At 34.7% G+C, this 18,632-nt stretch overlaps 1 protein-coding gene across 1 annotated transcript; it reads right to left on the reverse strand.

Moving 5' to 3' along the window:
* Positions 1-1,410: 1,410 nt before the first annotated feature.
* LOC112778664 (uncharacterized) lies at positions 1,411-14,515 on the reverse strand (the record flags this gene model as incomplete). Its single annotated transcript, XM_025822962.2, has 3 exons — positions 1,411-1,767; positions 14,153-14,273; positions 14,381-14,515. Coding segments are annotated over 3 exons (444 nt in total), but the record flags the coding sequence as incomplete, so codon positions are not given.
* Between the last annotated feature and the right edge of the window lie 4,117 nt (positions 14,516-18,632).

Genomic DNA, 18,632 nt, shown 5'->3' on the forward strand with positions numbered 1-18,632 from the left:
TTTATTATAATTAATTTCAACATTTATTATACGTTATTAATCTTACAAATTAATACAATCAATTAATTGATATCAATTATAGATAATTAATTTTAATTGATATAACTCATTTTGCTATACTTTTTAAATAAATAATTAAAAATACACCTCTCAATTTTTTGTTAAAGTAGAATAAAATAAATTACATAAATTGAGTAGATATAAATCTGAAAGTTATAAAATTTTATTAACAACTCAAATAAATTAATACCATAAAACTAGATGTCTATTTTAAAAATAATTACTGACCTTTTATACTTTTAATTATTAATAATTTAAATAAAGTAATACCCTATAACTTATTTTGTTATCTATTTTAAGCAATTACTAACATTCTATTTTTATAATTATTTGCTTGTCTTATTTATCATTTATGCTTTCAATCAATTATATTAATAAAAAAATAAACTAAATTAACTCCAATTATACTTGGACTATTCAACAATTCAACATATAATCTTTTTAATTTGGGATTAACTACTAATGATAGAAAATAAAAAATTTAGAGCAATTCAATATTATGAACATTAATTATTATTGTGAAATAACCTAAAATCATAATGCAATTTATTTTTAAAGAAATAATCAAGTATTATTGTTAATTATGAAATAACCTAAAATCATAATATGTTTTATTTTTAAAGAAACAATCATCCATTAATATCTATAAATAGAAACTATCGTTAAAATGTTTTGATTAAAAATATGAGGGGTTAATTACTATTCAATATTAATAATATATCGATTATATCAAAAATTAAAAATATAATTTTTTGCATTTACACCATTAGAAAAATTACCATCATGAGTAAAATTTTGTCAAGAAAAAAATAAAATTGCATACATAGTGAATTTAAAAAGGTTTAATTACTCTGTTGGTCCCTATAGTTTCGCGAAATTTTCAATTAGGTCCCTATACTTTTTTTTCCTTTTAATTGGGTCCCTATACATTATTTTGTTTTCAATTTAGTCCCTCTTAACGTTAAACGTTAAAAAAATGTTAGTAAATTGTGAAATTACTTGTATACCCTTAAGGACTAAATTGAAAAGAAAAAATATATAAGGACCTAATTGAAAATCCGGTAAAACTATAAATATTCTATGAAAGATATTTCTATAATCCTTATTCATTGATTCTACAACATGAAAGATATTCCTATAATTTTTTTTATTTTGTCACTATCATTCTTTTGCTTATTTATATATAAATTGTATCAAAAATATCTTTTTTTATTTTTAAAATACCTTATCTTAACAACATAAAAAAAAGAATGGATAAAATAAAATATAAATAATAATAATAAATATATATAAAATTTAGTTTCATCCTTTAATTATTCATTATGATAATGTAATATTACATTTGGCTCAATATAAAAGAAATGGAATGTAGCTCCAAGGCCATCTCTAGCCAAGTATGGTATAGGCTTGACAATTATATGATCTAGCTCTGATATCAACATATTTTTTAGTACTAGAACATGAAAATTCAACCGAGTCTAGCATATAATAAAAGCCTTAGTTCAAACAAAATTCATATTTAGATATTATTCGACCAGTTAGCAGCACTTCCAACCCTTGACATGCCAGTTGATTCCTTCTTAGCCTCATCCACTTTGAAAGTTGCACCACACACCTGACCAGAACTGTCAACTCTTGGGATAGACTTCAGATCATTAAGTGGATGCTCAAAATTGCTCAAACCTCCGGATGTTGTAAAGAAGAATCCTAAACAAGCAGCAATACAAGTTATTTTTTGCCGCATGATGTATAATTTGGAATAATAAGAGAACCTTGAAATGGAAAAGATATTGCAAAGTAAACCATAAAAAATAAAGGTGGGTGAGGAAAAAGAAAATATCTATGTACCTACATTTTCCATTCCTGGGTTACCAACTCTTAATTCCTTTCTTCCCCGAGTAAGGATATTGATATAGCATTCTAGAATTCCTAAACATCCTTCTAAATGCTAAATGAAATAAGAAGTATATAATTTCAATGTTCTGAAAACTTTAAAATCCAATAGGTTCTTCTATCATTTAGTTAAGATGCTTAAAAGGAACCATTAGGAGTGATGACAAGCCATCTTAGCCTAGTTTCACTAGCCTTTTTCTTTGTTTTCATTAGGTTTTATGCACTTTCTTGCATTCTAAGTAAGTAATCTGGAATGGAAATACATGACTTCTTTGAATCAAACAACCACCATATAATTGATGCTAAATCATGAGGTTTAGGCTAAATTTAATTGATTTTTAATGATTTATAAACCTTGTGAATTTAGTGATACTTTGATTAGTTGTTTTGATTAATTATAGGTGAAGAAAAGAAGAAAAGAAGAAAGCGTAGCCTAAAAAGTGTGGCCAAGAAAGGAGGAAGTGTGGCGCAACAAACCATGAAGCTCTCTCCAAGAACACCAAGCTCACCAAGGGAGCGCTACATTCTCTCTCAAGGGACCAAGGCACAAAGCTCTGCTCACTTTGTGAGCTGAGCACAACACAAGACCAAGAAACAAGGAAAGGAAAGACCAAGATCAGCTCACAAAGTGAGCATTATCGAGAGCCCACAAGAAATAATTCAAAGAAAATAAGTTGCAAGTGCATTCTCCAGGGTTTGAACTCATGACCAAAGGGGATGGGGGAGCGCTACTCACAAGGAAAAATAAGCCAAAAATGGCCAAATGCATCCCCAAGGTTCGAACTCCACACCTTGAGGAAGCAAGGAAGCAAGGCACCACAAGGCAACCAAAGAAATGGGCAGCGCATGCTTCCCTCAAGGTTCGAACCAAGGACCTTCCCTTGGATACTCCAAGGCTCAGCTCACTTGGAGAGCTGAGCGCTACCCATGGGCATCACACTAGCGCATCTTGACACGGCCAGGGGGAGTAGAGTGCGCAACAAATGTGACACGGTCCAGGAGCACACAACGCGCAACAATTTTTGTGCACCAAAGCACCAATGCTCAGCTCACTTTGTGAGCTGAGCTTTCCCCTGATGCCTCCCCCAAGCAACAGCACGCTATGCAAGGCCTCCCCACACTAAGTCTCAAAGCTCAGCTCACTTTGTGAGCTGAGCATCCCCCTGGAAGCAAATTTCTTCATGGGCTGAAAAATCAACCAAAAATCCAATTAAATTCAAATCTTCACAAAATGAAAAGCCCATCCAAATTCCAATATCCAAGAATAGAAAGTGTATAAATAGGAGTTAGTTTGATGTAATGAGGACTTTTACCCTCTTCTTTTTTTTAGACTTTACTTTTGATTTTTCTTTGAACTCTCATTTTCATTTTGAGCTTTTTGTTTTTGAATTTAGATTCCAGAGAATTGGGAAGGAGAATTGATCTCTCTTCTTCCTTGTTCTTGCTTGAGCACTCTTTAATTTTCTTGCTTTGGATCTTGGGTGAAGAATTGAAGAACTTCTGTTTCAATCTCACCTTGAGATCTCTTCTTTAATTTTCTGCATAATTGAATTTCATTTTCTGTTCATTGCTTCTTCTTCTACTCTTTCTGCAATTTACTTTTCTTTATTTCTTTTGCAATTGTTCTTGTTGGATCAAGGAAGGATTTGAGATCTAGACTTGTTATCTAGTCTCTTCCACTCCTGAGATCTTGAACCTCTTTTAATTTGCTGCAAATTAAGCATTGCTCACTTTCTGTTTTTAAATTCTCAAAGCATTTTTACTTTTTTGTTGAGATCCAGTTTAATTCAATTAATCCTCTACTCTTCTGTTTATTGTAATTTACCTTTGCTTGTTTAAATTCTGCAAATCCCAATTCCCAATCCCTTTTATGATTCAAGCAATTTACATTTCTTGCACTTTAAGCTTCAGTTATTTACATTTCTTGCAATCTAAGTTTCTGCAATTTAAATTACTTGTACTTTAAGATTCAGCACTCCTACTTTCTCTGTTCTTTAATTTACTGCAATTCTCCCCTCTCCCTTTACATTTCATGCAATTTAGCTTCTGTTAATCACAACCACTCAACCAATACTTGATTCGCTTGACTAAATCAACCACTAAACTAAAATTGCTCAATCCTTCAATCCCTGTGGGATCTGTAAGGCCCACATCGGTTGGAGAGGGGAACGAAGCATGCCTTATAAGGGTGTGGATACCTCTCCCTAGCATGACGCGTTTTGACGAGTGAGTGTGGGGGGCTTCGGCTAGCATCCCTATCGTCAAAAGCAAAACCGTGAGGCCTTGTGTGCCAAAGCGGATAATATCGTGCTAGCGGGTGGTCTGGGCTGTTACAGATGGTATCAGAGCCAGAACCCGGATCGATGTGCCAGCGAGGGCGCTGGACTCCCTTAGGGGGGTGGATTGTAAGGCCCACATCGGTTGGAGAGGGGAACGAAGCATGCCTTATAAGGGTGTGGATACCTCTCCCTAGCATGACGCGTTTTGACGAGTGAGTGTGGGGGGCTTCGGCTAGCATCCCTATCGTCAAAAGTAAAACCGTGAGGCCTTGTGTGCCAAAGCGGACAATATCGTGCTAGCAGGTGGTCTGGGCTGTTACAGGATCGACCTCACTCATGTGAGTTATTATTACTTGATGCGACCCGGTACACTTGCCGGTGAGTTTTGTGTTGGATCGTTTTCCACACCATCAAGTTTTTGGCGCCGTTGCCGGGGATTGATTAGATTGACAATGATTAAGTGAAGTGGAGATCTAGATCTAGCATTTTTATTTTCTGTTTCTTTAATTTTTGACTAACACATTAACTGTTTGAATTTTTGCTTAAGCCAACTAACATTTCACTTCTAGCACTAGATTGAAGTGTCACTGGTTCTGTGTGTTTCTTATGCTTTGGTTGTATGTCAGGTACAAGGAGAGTCATACCCATATTTTGTGAACAAGACGAAAGAACCCTCAGAAGATTAAGAAGAGCTGAAAGAGGGAAAAACATTGTTGGAGAAGAGGAGTCAGAAGAAGAATTCCAAGATATGGAGGAACACTTAACAAATCCACCAAATCAACTCGAAGGAGCAGCCAATAACAACAATAATCCACCACAGAGAAGAGTTTTGGCTTCCTACACATGTGCAGATCCTAGACATTGTGGGAGTAGCATTCTTACCCCAAATGTTAATGCAAATAACTTTGAACTAATGCCACAACTCATCACCTTGGTTCAAAATAATTGTTCTTATGGAGGAGGACCACTTGAAGACCCTAACCAACACTTGTCCACCTTCTTGAGGATTTGTGACACTGTCAAAACCAATGGTGTGCACCCTGACAGTTACAAGCTACTGCTATTTCCATTTTCTCTCAGAGACAAAGCCACTAAATGGTTGGAATCCTTCCCAAGAGACAGCATCAACAATTGGGATGATCTAGTAACCAAGTTCCTTGCCAAGTTTTACCCACCTCAAAGAGTTATTAGATTGAAGACTGAAGTACAAACATTCACACAAATGGATGCTGAACCCTTGTATGAGGTATGGGAACGATACAAAGCTCTAATCAGGAAGTGTCCACCGGGAATGTTCAGTAAGTGGGACAGATTGCATAATTTCTATGAAGGCTTGACACTGAAATCTCAAGAGGCTTTAGATTATTCAGCAGGAGGCTCTTTACAACTAATGAAAACGGCAGAGGAAGCCCAAAATCTCATTGATGTGGTGGCCAACAACCAATATTTCTTTGCTCACCAAAGGCAACGCCAACCATCACAAAGGAAGGGAGTGATGGAGTTGGAAGGAGTGGACTCAATCCTAGCTCAAAACAAAATGATACAGCAGCAAATTCAACAACAATTTGAGCAAATGGCCAAGAGGATTGATAGCATCCAAGTTGCAGCAGTCAACACAAGCCAACCATCATCCACATGGGGGCAAAATGAAGAAACTCAAGAGGAGCAACAGCAAGAACAAGTCCAGTACATGCACAACCAAAATTCTGGGCCAAATGAAGTCTATGGTGATACTTACATCCCTTCATGAAAGAACCATCCCAACCTCAGATGGGGAGACAACCACAATCAAACTCAACAGCCATGGCAGAGAAACTCAAACCAAAACAATTGGAAAAACACGAACCAAAACAACCAACAGAATAATAGCCCAGCCACATACAGAAAACCACAAAACACCTACCCCAATTCTAACCATCATCCATCCAATAACCAAGCCTCAAATCAAAACACTTACCCTCAACCCTCAACACCCCATAATCAACCAATCTCACAAGACTCTAAGAGGATTAACAACTTGGAACTCTTAATGGAAAAGATGATGAAGCACCAAGAGATGACATTAAGGAACCAGGAAGCCTCCATGAAAAATATGGAAAGGCAAATTGGACAACTCTCCAAGCAAATTACCATTGAAAGGCCATCAAGCTCACTACCAAGTGACACCATCCCTAATCCAAAAAAGGAGTGCAAGGCAATACAACTAAGGAGTGGCAAGATCCTGATGAGAAATGAAGAAGCAACCAAGAAGCCAAAGGAAAGTGACAAGAAACAAGCTGAAGAAGAGAAAGCCAATGATGAGGATGTAACAGCAAGCAAGCAAACTCAGAATCAAGCTCAAGAAAAAAAAGATCAGCCACAAAAATAAAAAAAAGGGATGGAAGCAATTGAAGAGCCAACCAAGGAACAAAGGCAGGGAATGAACTTCACACCACCCTTGCCATATCCTCAAAGGTTCAACAAGGAGACTAAGGACCAACATTTTCCAAAATTTCTTGAAATCTTCAAGAAGTTAGAGATAAATATTCCCTTAGCTGAGGCAATGGAGCAAATGCCCCTGTATGCAAAGTTCCTAAAAGAACTCATCAACAAGAAGAGGAGTTGGAAAGAGAAGAAAACTATACTTCTCACTAAAAAATGTAGTGCTGTGATTCAAGGAGTTATCCCACCAAAGCTCAAAGATCCAGGGAGCTTTGTAGTTTCATGCACCATAGGCAAAATGACCCTAGACAAAGCTCTCTGTAACCTTGGTGCTAGCATCAATCTGATGCCGTTATCAATGATGAAAAAGCTTGCCATAGAGGAACTCAAACCTACCAGGATGTCTTTGGTGATGGCTGACAGATCAATCAAGACACCCAATGGCATTGTGGAAAATCTGTTAGTAAAGGTTGGGGAGTTTATCTTCCCAGCAGACTTCGTAATTCTGGATATAGAGGAAGAAGGAAACAACTCAATCATCTTGGGAAGGCCATTTCTAGCCACAGCCAGAGCCATTATTGATGTAGAGAAGGGAGAGATGATTTTTAGAGTACATAATGAACGAATGGTCATCAATGTCTTCAAATCAATGCAACACCCTCATGAACAAGAAAATTACATGAAGGTGGATATGATAGAAAGTCTGGTGGAGGAAATGTTAGAAACCACTTGTCATGAGCAACAGGAAGAAGAAGTGGTAGAAATCTCTAGTGAAGACAAGGAGAAAGAGAAGTCAAAACAGGAATTGAAACCTCTTCCTCCTCACCTCAAATATGTGTTCCTGGGAGAAGAAGAGACCCTACCAGTGATCATTAACTCCTCCTTGAATATGGAAGAAGAAACAAAGCTGATTGAAGTGTTGAAAGCTCATAAAGCAGCCTTGGGTTGGACAATTGATGATATCAAAGGTATTAGCCCAGCCATTTGTATGCATAAAATTCTGCTGGAAGAAGAATCAAAGCCTGTGGTTCAACCCCAAAGAAGGCTCAACCCAGCCATGAAGGAGGTAGTTCAAAAAGAAGTCATGAAGTTGTGGAATGCTGGAATAATTTTTTCAATCTCTGACAGCTCATGGGTGAGCCCGGTTCAAGTTGTACCAAAAAAGGGAGGAATGACGGTCATCACCAATGAGAAGAATGAGTTGATCCCTACTAGGACAGTGACTGGGTGGAGGATGTGCATAGACTATAGAAGATTGAATGATGCCACAAGGAAAGACCATTTCCCTCTCCCATTCATTGATCAGATGCTGGAAAGATTAGCCGGCCATGCCTATTATTGTTTCTTAGATGGGTATTCTGGTTACAATCAAATCGTGGTGGACCCTAAAGATCAAGAGAAAACTGCCTTCACATGTCCATTTGGAGTTTTTGCATACAGGAGGATGCCCTTCGGGCTGTGCAATGCCCCAGCCACATTTCAGAGGTGTATGCTTTCCATTTTCTCGGATATGGTTGAAAAATTTTTAGAAGTCTTCATGGATGATTTTTCTGTCTTTGGAAATTCATTCAATACTTGTCTGCATCATTTAACTCTTGTTTTGAAAAGATGCCAAGAAACTAACTTAGTCTTGAACTGGGAAAAATGCCATTTTATGGTTTTTGAAGGGATAGTTCTTGGGCATAAAGTGTCATGCAAGGGTATAGAAGTTGATAAAGCTAAAATAGAAATTATTGAGAAACTTCCTATACCCGTTAATGTGAAAGCAATAAGGAGTTTTCTTGGGCATGCTGGTTTCTACAGAAGGTTCATCAAAGATTTTTCAAAAATAGCAAAGCCATTGAGCAATTTGCTAGTAATTGACAACCCTTTCATCTTTGATGACAACTGTAAGCATGCCTTTGAAACCTTAAAAAGAAAACTCATCACAGCACCAATCATTACACCCCCTGATTGGAACTTACCTTTTGAACTTATGTGTGATGCAAGTGACCTTGCTATTGGTGCTGTGCTGGGACAAAAGAAAGACAAGTTGCACCATGTCATATATTATGCCAGCAAAGTGTTAAATGAAATACAGAAAAATTATACAACCACTGAGAAAGAACTTTTGGCGATTGTTTATGCATTTGATAAGTTTAGACAATACTTGATTGGCTCCAAAGTTATAGTGTACACTGACCATGCTGCTCTCAAGTATTTAATGTCTAAACAGGATTCAAATCCAAGGCTTATTAGGTGGGTGCTGCTACTCCAAGAATTTGATATTGAAGTAAGAGATAGGAAGGGAAGTGAAAATCAAGTGGCGGATCATTTATCAAGAGTACCACAAGAAGCATGTCAAGATAGACCACAACAAGTAAATGAGAACTTCCCTGATGAGCACCTGTTCCAAGTTCAACAAACACCCTGGTTTGCTGACATAGCAAATTACAAAGTGGGAAGGAAGATACCTCAAGAATGTTTTAAGCAACAAGTGAAGAAGCTGCTCAATGAAGCAAGGAAGTTCTTGTGGGATGAACCCTTTTTATTCAAGAGGTGCTCTGATGGAATGATTAGGAGGTGTGTCCATGAAAATGAAATGAGGGACATATTGTGGCATTGTCATGGTTCAGCATACGGTGGACACTTTGGACCAGAGAGAACAGCTGCAAAGGTATTATAAAGCGGTTTCTATTGGCCAACTATCTTCAAGGATGCCAGAGAGTTTGTTCACCAATGCAATGAATGCCAAAGAACTGGAGGATTGACAAAAAGGAATGAGATGCCTCAGAATTTCATCTTGGAAGTTGAGCTATTTGACCTATGGGGCATTGATTTCATGGGACCTTTTCTCCCTTCTTATTCCTTCAGATACATCTTGGTAGCAGTAGAGTATGTCTCAAAATGGGTGGAAGCCATAGCCACAACCACTTGTGATGCACAAATTGTCCTTCAATTCCTTAAGAAGCATATCTTCACTAGATATGGAGTGCCCAAGGGTCTTGTCAGTGATGGTGGTGGTCACTTCTGCAACAAACAAATGGAGAAACTCCTCCACAAATATGGAGTAATCCATAAAGTAGCCACACTATACCATCCTCAGACTAATGGCCAGGCTGAATTAGCAAACAAAGAGTTGAAGAGAATTTTAGAAAAAACAGTGGGAAGCACAAGGAAAGATTGGGCCAGGAAGTTAGAAGATGCACTCTGGGCATACATGACAGCTTTCAAAACTCCCATTGGAAAGTCCCCATTTCAGCTATTATATGGAAAATCTTGTCACCTCCCTGTGGAGCTTGAACATAAAGCTTTTTGGGCCACTAAACTCCTCAACCTTGATTCTCAAGCAGCAGGAGAAAAGAGGCTGCTACAACTAAATGAGTTGGATGAGTTTAGACTAGAAGCTTATGAGAATGCTAAGATATACAAGGAGAGAGCTAAGAGGTGGCATGACAAGAAGATCTCAAAGAAAGAGTTCAAGCTAGGACAGCAAGTGCTCCTGTATAACTCAAGGCTCAAGATCTTCCCTGGCAAGCTCAAGTCCAAATGGACAGGTCCGTATCTAGTAACAAAAGTTTTTCCTTATGGAAGTCTTGAGTTGCTAGATGAAGCTACACAGAGCCACTTCACAGCAAATGGGCATAGAGCAAAGCCTTATTTAGGAGGACAATGGGACAAGGAAAAGAAAGTTCAGTATCTAAACTGAACAAACACAGAGGATGTCAAGCTAGTGACAATAAAAGAGCGCTTGTTGGGAGGTAACCCAACCTGAGGTAGTTTTCTTTTCATAGTTATTTCAATAAAAAGGTTAATTAGCCTTATCTATATTGCAAAAAGCTAAGTTTGGTGTTGCACACCAAAACAATATAAGGGAGAATGAAGGATTCTAAGTTTGGTGTTCCACCAAAGTCTCATCATAAAACATATTCTCACCTCCTGCATAATGCTAGCTTTGAGCATTTAGATAAACTAATTAACTATTTTGCTGTTTCCAAGTCATTAGTTTATTTCTTTTGAAAAAGAAAAAGAGTTCACATATAATTTGTTGCATGAGAAATATTGGCAAGGAACTAAATTTGGTGTTCACACACCAAAGTAAGTTCGAGAACCCACACATAAGCTTTGCAGATTTACCAATACCTAAAAGGGTTGAACAACAAGCAACATTTGAGGAGCAGACAGAAAAATAGCCAACAAATTAAAAGAACACCTGAATTACAACTCAAAAGGAGCAAATAGAAGGAAGAATGGAAAACTGCAACTCAACAGGTTGTATCTATTCTTGATCCTTGTTGTTATGTAATGATTTAATTCAGAGAGTCCTTTATGTCTGGCTGGAATGATTATTTAGTTGCAAGTGGAAGTGCATGTTGAAGAAAGCTATCTGCATAATTTTTGCTTGAAAGTTATCTGCATAATAATTGTCATCATTCATCAGCTTGAATACTTTGTTTTGTTTTCCCTTGCTGTCTAAATAAAAGAAAGATGTTTAATTTAGAAAAGTAATTGTTCAATGTTGCAAAAGTTAGGATGGAAGTTAGTGGTGGTGTGTGTTTGATTCAATTGTTAGCTCATACAATAATTGCTGCATAATGACTTGTTACTTGAAGCTTAAGCCAGTTTGATGCTGTGATCCTTCAATTAATGAAAGCCCCTTGAAAATAAACCAAAACAAAAAGAAAAAGAAAGAAGAAAAGCCAAAAGTTGGCAAAGAAACAAATAATAAGGCTAGACACCAATAGCTTGGACCCTAGGACACATGCCTGTGGTGTTTGTGTACTAGGATATGCTTGGACAAGTAGGTTCTAAGGAGTATTTTAAAACTTGGCAACTTAGATCAACTGATTTGGGATTGCCAACTGAAAGTCCACAATAAAGAGCAACCTAGCTACAAAACATTTAGTGATCCAAAGAGATGCTGGGCATCAATGATCCTAGAAAGAAAAAGGTGAGCCATGTGTCTGTGGTGAAGAAATGTTGAGTGAAAATAAGCCAAAGGCCACTGCAACATTTGCCACCAAGCCTTTAATAAGTAATAAGCTCTTAATGCAAAAGAAAGAAGAAAAGCTAACAAGGGAAATGAGCAAAAAGTGAGGAGTTATAGCAGCAACCTTGGTGAACCCTTAAAGAAACATTGTTTGTTTTGACAGCAAATAATAAATGAGCTACTTTAGATCTGCATAAAACCCCATAGACCAAATTCAACTATCTGCTTAATAAGAACATATATACTTATCTATTTCATTCCATCTTCTCTTATGTTTGATCCTTGCTTGGGGACAAGCAAGTTTTAAGTTTGGTGTTGTGATGACAAGCCATCTTAGCCTAGTTTCACTAGCCTTTTTCTTTGTTTTCATTAGGTTTTATGCACTTTCTTGCATTCTAAGTAAGTAATCTGGAATGGAAATACATGACTTCTTTAAATCAAACAACCACCATATAATTGATGCTAAATCATGAGGTTTAGGCTAAATTTAATTGATTTTTAATGATTTATAAACTTTGTGAATTTGGTGATACTTTGATTGGTTGTTTTGATTAATTATAGGTGAAGAAAAGAAGAATAGAAGAAAGTGTAGCCTAAAAAGTGTGGCCAAGAAAGGAGGAAGTGTGGCGCAACAAACCATGAAGCTCTCTCCAAGAACACCAAGCTCACCAAGGGAGTGCTACATTCTCTCTTAAGGGACCAAGGCACAAAGCTCTGCTCACTTTGTGAGCTGAGCACAACACAAGACCAAGAAACAAGGAAAGGAAAGACCAAGCTCAGCTCACAAAGTGAGCATTATCGAGAGCCCACAAGAAATAATTCAAAGAAAATAAGTTGCAAGTGCATTCTCCAGGGTTTGAACCCATGACTAAAGGGGATGGGGGGAGCGCTACTCACAAGGAAAAATAAGCCAAAAATGGCCAAATGCATCCCCCAAGGTTCGAACTCCATACCTTGAGGAAGCAAGGAAGCAAGGCACCACAAGGCAACCAAAGAAATGGGTAGCGCATGCTTCCCTCAAGGTTCGAACCAAGGACCTTCCCTTGGATACCCCAAGGCTCAGCTCACTTGGAGAGCTGAGCGCTACCCATGGGCATCACACTAGCGCATCTTGACACGGCCAGGGGGAGTGGAGTGCGCAACAAATGTGACACGGTCCAGGAGCACACAGCGCGCAACAATTTTTGTGCACCAAGGCACCAATGGTCAGCTCACTTTGTGAGCTGAGCTTTCCCCTGATGCCTCCCCCAAGCAACAGCATGCTACGCAAGGCCTCCCCACACTAAGTCTCAAAGCTCAGCTCACTTTGTGAGCTGAGCATCCCCCTGGAAGCAAATTTCTTCATGGGCTGAAAAATCAACCAAAAATCCAATTAAATTCAAATCTTCACGAAATTAAAAGCCCATCCAAATTCCAATATCCAAGAATAGAAAGTGTATAAATAGGAGTTAGTTTGATGTAATGAGGACTTTTACCCTCTTCTTTTTTTTAGACTTTACTTTTGATTTTTCTTTGAACTCTCATTTTCATTTTGAGCTTTTTGTTTTTGAATTTAGATTCCAGAGAATTGGGAAGGAGAATTGATCTCTCTTCTTCCTTGTTCTTGCTTGAGCACTCTTTAATTTTCTTGCTTTGGATCTTGGGTGAAGAATTGAAGAACTTCTGTTTCAATCTCACCTTGAGATCTCTTCTTTAATTTTCTGCATAATTGAATTTCATTTTCTGTTCATTGCTTCTTCTTCTACTCTTTCTGCAATTTACTTTTCTTTATTTCTTTTGCAATTGTTCTTGTTAGATCAAGGAAGGATTTGAGATCTAGACTTGTTATCTAGTCTCTTCCACTCCTGAGATCTTGAACCTCTTTTAATTTGCTGCAAATTAAGCATTGCTCACTTTCTGTTTTTAAATTCTCAAAGCATTTTTACTTTTCTGTTGAGATCTAGTTTAATTCAATTAATCCTCTACTCTTCTATTTATTGCAATTTACCTTTGCTTGTTTATATTCTGCAAATCCCAATTCCCAATCCCTTTTATGATTCAAGCAATTTACATTTCTTGCACTTTAAGCTTCAGTTATTTACATTTCTTACAATCTAAGTTTCTGCAATTTAAATTACTTGCACTTTAAGATTCATCACTCCTACTTTCTCTGTTCTTTAATTTACTGCAATTCTCTCCTCTCCCTTTACATTTCATGCAATTTAGCTTCTGTTAATCACAACCACTCAACCAATACTTGATTCGCTTGACTAAATCAACCACTAAACTAAAATTGCTCAATTCTTCAATCCCTGTGGGATCGACCTCACTCATGTGAGTTATTATTACTTGATGCGACCCGGTACACTTGCCGGTGAGTTTTGTGTTGGATCGTTTTCCACACCATCAAGGAGGATAAATAATTTTTCTTCTTCCCCTTAATTCACTTTTCACGAGCATATCTTTAAAATGTGAATTCTCACAGAAAGTACTCAGCACAGCAGGCACAAAATAGTCACCAATTTTTCACATAAAATTGTTTTAATATTACCTTTAAAAAATGGTGCAGAAGATGTCCCACAGCTCTTAGTTACAACCTCTTTCTCATCTGCAAGAACAAGATTTCCATCAGTATTAACTCCCCAAAAGAAGGAAACACACCCATCAGCATCCTGAGAAAGAGCAGGAAGATGCATTGTACCCCAGGGTATAGTCATATAGAAGCAAATTACCGGCAAATAAATATGAGAGCAAAATAAATAGACCAAGGATTACTCACTGCAGCAATAAACGCGGTTTTAGAACCACTGTCAAACGGAATAAACGAAAATTTGCCATGAAAATCTCTCACGACCTGAGCAGCAGGATAGGAACCACGATCTCTGAGAGTCCTGTATGCCTCTATGACAATGATCAATTAAACTCATAATCAATTCAACTCTCTCAAAGGCATTTAATCAAACACCTTATCTCCAATCTCACCTCTTTCCTTATTTCTAAGATAATCAATTAATTACAGATAAAAATTACAGAGTCCTAATAAAGCAGCATCATCCCAGCAACAACAAACAACAAACAACAATCAACAATCAACAATAAACAAAATTCATCATCAGCAAAAAATTAATTTATATGTCAATTCACTAATTAACAAAATTTCTGTACATAAATATTCATATTGTAAAGCCTAAATTAGTATATCAAAATAATTCAGAAATCAATTCAAAAATTAGGAACTCAACCAATGCCATATTTTTTGAAAATTAAAATTAGCATGAACATGTTACATCAAGTTTTAAAAGCTGGAAAAAAAATTAAATGTTATATGTTACCTATTTTGTGACAGATCGAGTACAGAGAGATCGAGGAGAGCGCGGGGACGAGAGGCCAGACGGGAGGTCAGGCGCGGTAAGGCTCGGTGCGGTGCGGTGCAGTGACGTCAGGCGAGGCAAAGCACCGGGAGGGACGGCGACGGCTTAGATGGGAAAATAGCGCAGAAGACCTCCGAACAGAATAACGTAGAACAAACCAACGTAGAGAGAAGGAGGCGACGGACGGCCGACCACCAAGCATCCGCTGCAGACGACGCCACAGATGGATGAAGATGATGGACCGACGCAGGAGATGATAGTGAATGCGATCTCAACAGAGCAACTGAGGGCTAGCTAGGTTTTTTATTCTAAGTGTGGGAGGGTTATTTTGGTATTTCAGAAAATAAGTGGGAAAGAGAATTAGAGATTTAGGAAAAAGTTAGAGAATCTTTAATTTAGGAATGGAATATTCCGTTAAATTTAACTGTTTGGTCACGGTAGGGACTTAATTGAAAAAAAAAATAGTGCAGGGACCCAATTAAAAAGAAAAAAAGTATAGGGACTTAATTGAAAATTTCGCAAAACTATAGGGATCAACAGAGTAATTAAACCATTTAAAAAATAAATATCGTTAAGTAATTATGCTTTTTTTTAATAAATAGTAAAAAATTAAATATCATAAACTATATTCTTTCAAAAGTAATCCTTTTAAGTTGTTATATTTGGCATGGTTTATTTGTATATAATTTAAATTGATATTATTTTTAATTATAATAATCATTTATCCTTAATAATTATTTTTAGAATTTAATAATTTATTATGCTTTACAATAATTATCTATAAAAAAACATATATATCCTAAAAAAATTATTAAATAAATTTATTCTTTTTACCCTATTTTCACATTAAAAAATTTTTTATTCTGTCTTTTTTAATTGTTATTATGTTATTAGAATTGTTAAATAATATTAAAAAAATTCTTTAAAAATAGAAATAACGATGACACCTTGAATAATTAATTCAATAGAATTAAATTTAAACAAATAAGATGATTCAATCAATTATATAAATAATAGCATATTTATAAATATTAATAATAAAATAGTCTCACTAATGTAAATGATCAATACAATAATTATATGAAAAAATAACTAATTACATAATTGCATAATTTTTAAGATCCTATATAGTTGAATCTAATGGATAAATAAAAAAATATCTAGATGATAATATCCTAATATTTTAGCATATTATAAATCATATTATAAAATTATATATAATATTATAATTTTAAGTCAACTCCTTAAACACATTATAACATAAACCATCTAAAAAGATACACCAAATTAACAAATATCACATGGATCGTAACATACACTCTAAATTGTCATGATATTTCAAATAAAAAGAGTATCAATACAGAGAAATCAATGAATATAACTAAAATAAAGAGCAACAAAGAGACAAAAAAAAAATAACAAAGAGAATCAATAAAAGCATTAACATATAAACCACATACACGAACAATATATATTAGTTGTGAATCACAAAAAAAGGACTATATATATAAATCACATACACAAACAATGTATATATTAATTGTGAATCAAAAAAAGAAAAGACAATATATATATAGTAATCTATTTACAAAACAAAATTATAGTAAGATTATTTAAAAACAACGTAAAGATGACACATCTTTTTTGTTAATTAGAAGCTAAAAGAAACAAAAGTATGTGACTAATAATAAGCAATTAAAATAAACAAAAATTTAAAAAAAATAAAAAAATGAAATGTATAAATAAAGATAAAAAATAAAATTAAATAAATTATAAAAATTGTACCTTAAACACGAGAGAGAGAAATAGAGGAAGAGAGGGAGGGAGGGAGGGAGGGAGAGAGAGAGAAGAGAGCAAATGAGTAAAAAAATATTTGATCTTGTATAAATAGATAGTATTGAAAAAAAATAAACTAATTAAATTAATTCATATATTTCGTTATCATATTTATTATTTATTAAATAATTTGATATTTATTCCAATCAAATCAAATAATTAACATAATTAACCAAATTATTTAATTGATATAATTAATTATAATTAATCAATTCATATAAATTATAATAAATGGTAAGATTTGAATTTCTAATCAAATTAATTAATTGATATACTTAATTAATTATAATTGATTTGCTTTAACGAATTAAATAAAATAAATAAGGAAACACCTCAAGAGTATGCCACATCAGTCCCATCATTAAGTGCAAAAATTCGATTTTTATATAATAGAATAGAATAAATAGAATAGATAGATAATAAAGATATGTTCTTAAATTAGTATAATTATGTATTATTCATTAAATATTAATTGTAATATTGTAATATAATTATATTAAAGATATTTTTCTAAAATAAATTTATTTAAAAAAATATAAATTAGTTATTAATAACCGGTGCCATTATCATATAATTAAAATGATTAAAAATATTTTCGATTAATAATTGATAAGTAGTTTATTAATGCATTAAATATTGATTTTATATAACTATAATAAAGATATTTTCCTAAATTAGTATAATTATGCATTATTATTACTTAAATGTTAATTATAGTATAATTATAATAAAGATATTTTTATAAAATAAACTTAGAAGAGAAAATAATGCATTTATTTTGGCGGAAAAATGGATTCATGAGAAATCGACACTTCACTTTTATTAGTTAGAAAAAACCCAATTTTAGTATATTATAAGTAGATCTTTGTTTCCAAAGCGCAATATGTGCTTTTATACATATAATAAACATTAGGGTTAAGGATTTCTGTGAACTGTGTTAATGAATATATGATTCTAGTAACAACGTGTGTGTGTATATATATATAATTTATTTGACTTGAAATTAAGTCGTTGCATTGTATTATATTTGTTCTAATTGTGTATGCAGAAAAATTAAAGAATATAAAAGTAGCTGATGGCGTGTCTAATGGCGACAGTAGTGGATCTGATCACAAATTCTTTTGGCTTATATATTTTGCATGCATTCAACCTTTTCTTTTTCTTACTCAACTAGCTTGGAAAAAGCATTTCATAATCATATTATTATTTGCTTAATTGCTAGTTGATGCTGCAGAACAAAAAGAGAACCATGATCCGATACATTTAACCTTTTCATTATCATTATTTGCGGTTTGAAGTTACTTATTATTGCTTGCATTCTGGACATATTGTGACGCAATATATTGACATCACCCATCGCACGACTTTCCCTCCTTAAAATCTTTTAGCTTTGCCTCTTCCTGCTTATAGCCTGTTGTAAGATCATAATATATTTTTGTTATATAAGATCTTAATACTTTAAATAGTAAAAAGTATAAGTTTATATTTATCGAGCTAAATAAAAAAATGGTACTATGTGGACAAGGTTTATTTTTATGTCAAATTTCCACTAAGTCTCAAATCTAAAAACGTATTATGTGTCCCTTTTATATTAATAAAAAATTAATTCGTTGCGAATTTAAACTCTATTTAAAAGTTTGTCGATGGCTAATAAATAGCTACATACAAAAAAGTAATATTCAATCTACCAATATTTATTTAAAAGTACTAATAAATTAACCATTAAACTAAACCAACTTAATTTTTCCATCAACATATTGATAAGGTATACTTGCTCTTCTTTCAATCTCAGATTTAATTTTTGGGTTGTGATTTTCGTTCAAT

This window comes from Arachis hypogaea, chromosome 19 (genome assembly GCF_003086295.3).
Source record: "Arachis hypogaea cultivar Tifrunner chromosome 19, arahy.Tifrunner.gnm2.J5K5, whole genome shotgun sequence".
NCBI classification, from domain to species: Eukaryota; Viridiplantae; Streptophyta; class Magnoliopsida; order Fabales; family Fabaceae; genus Arachis; species Arachis hypogaea.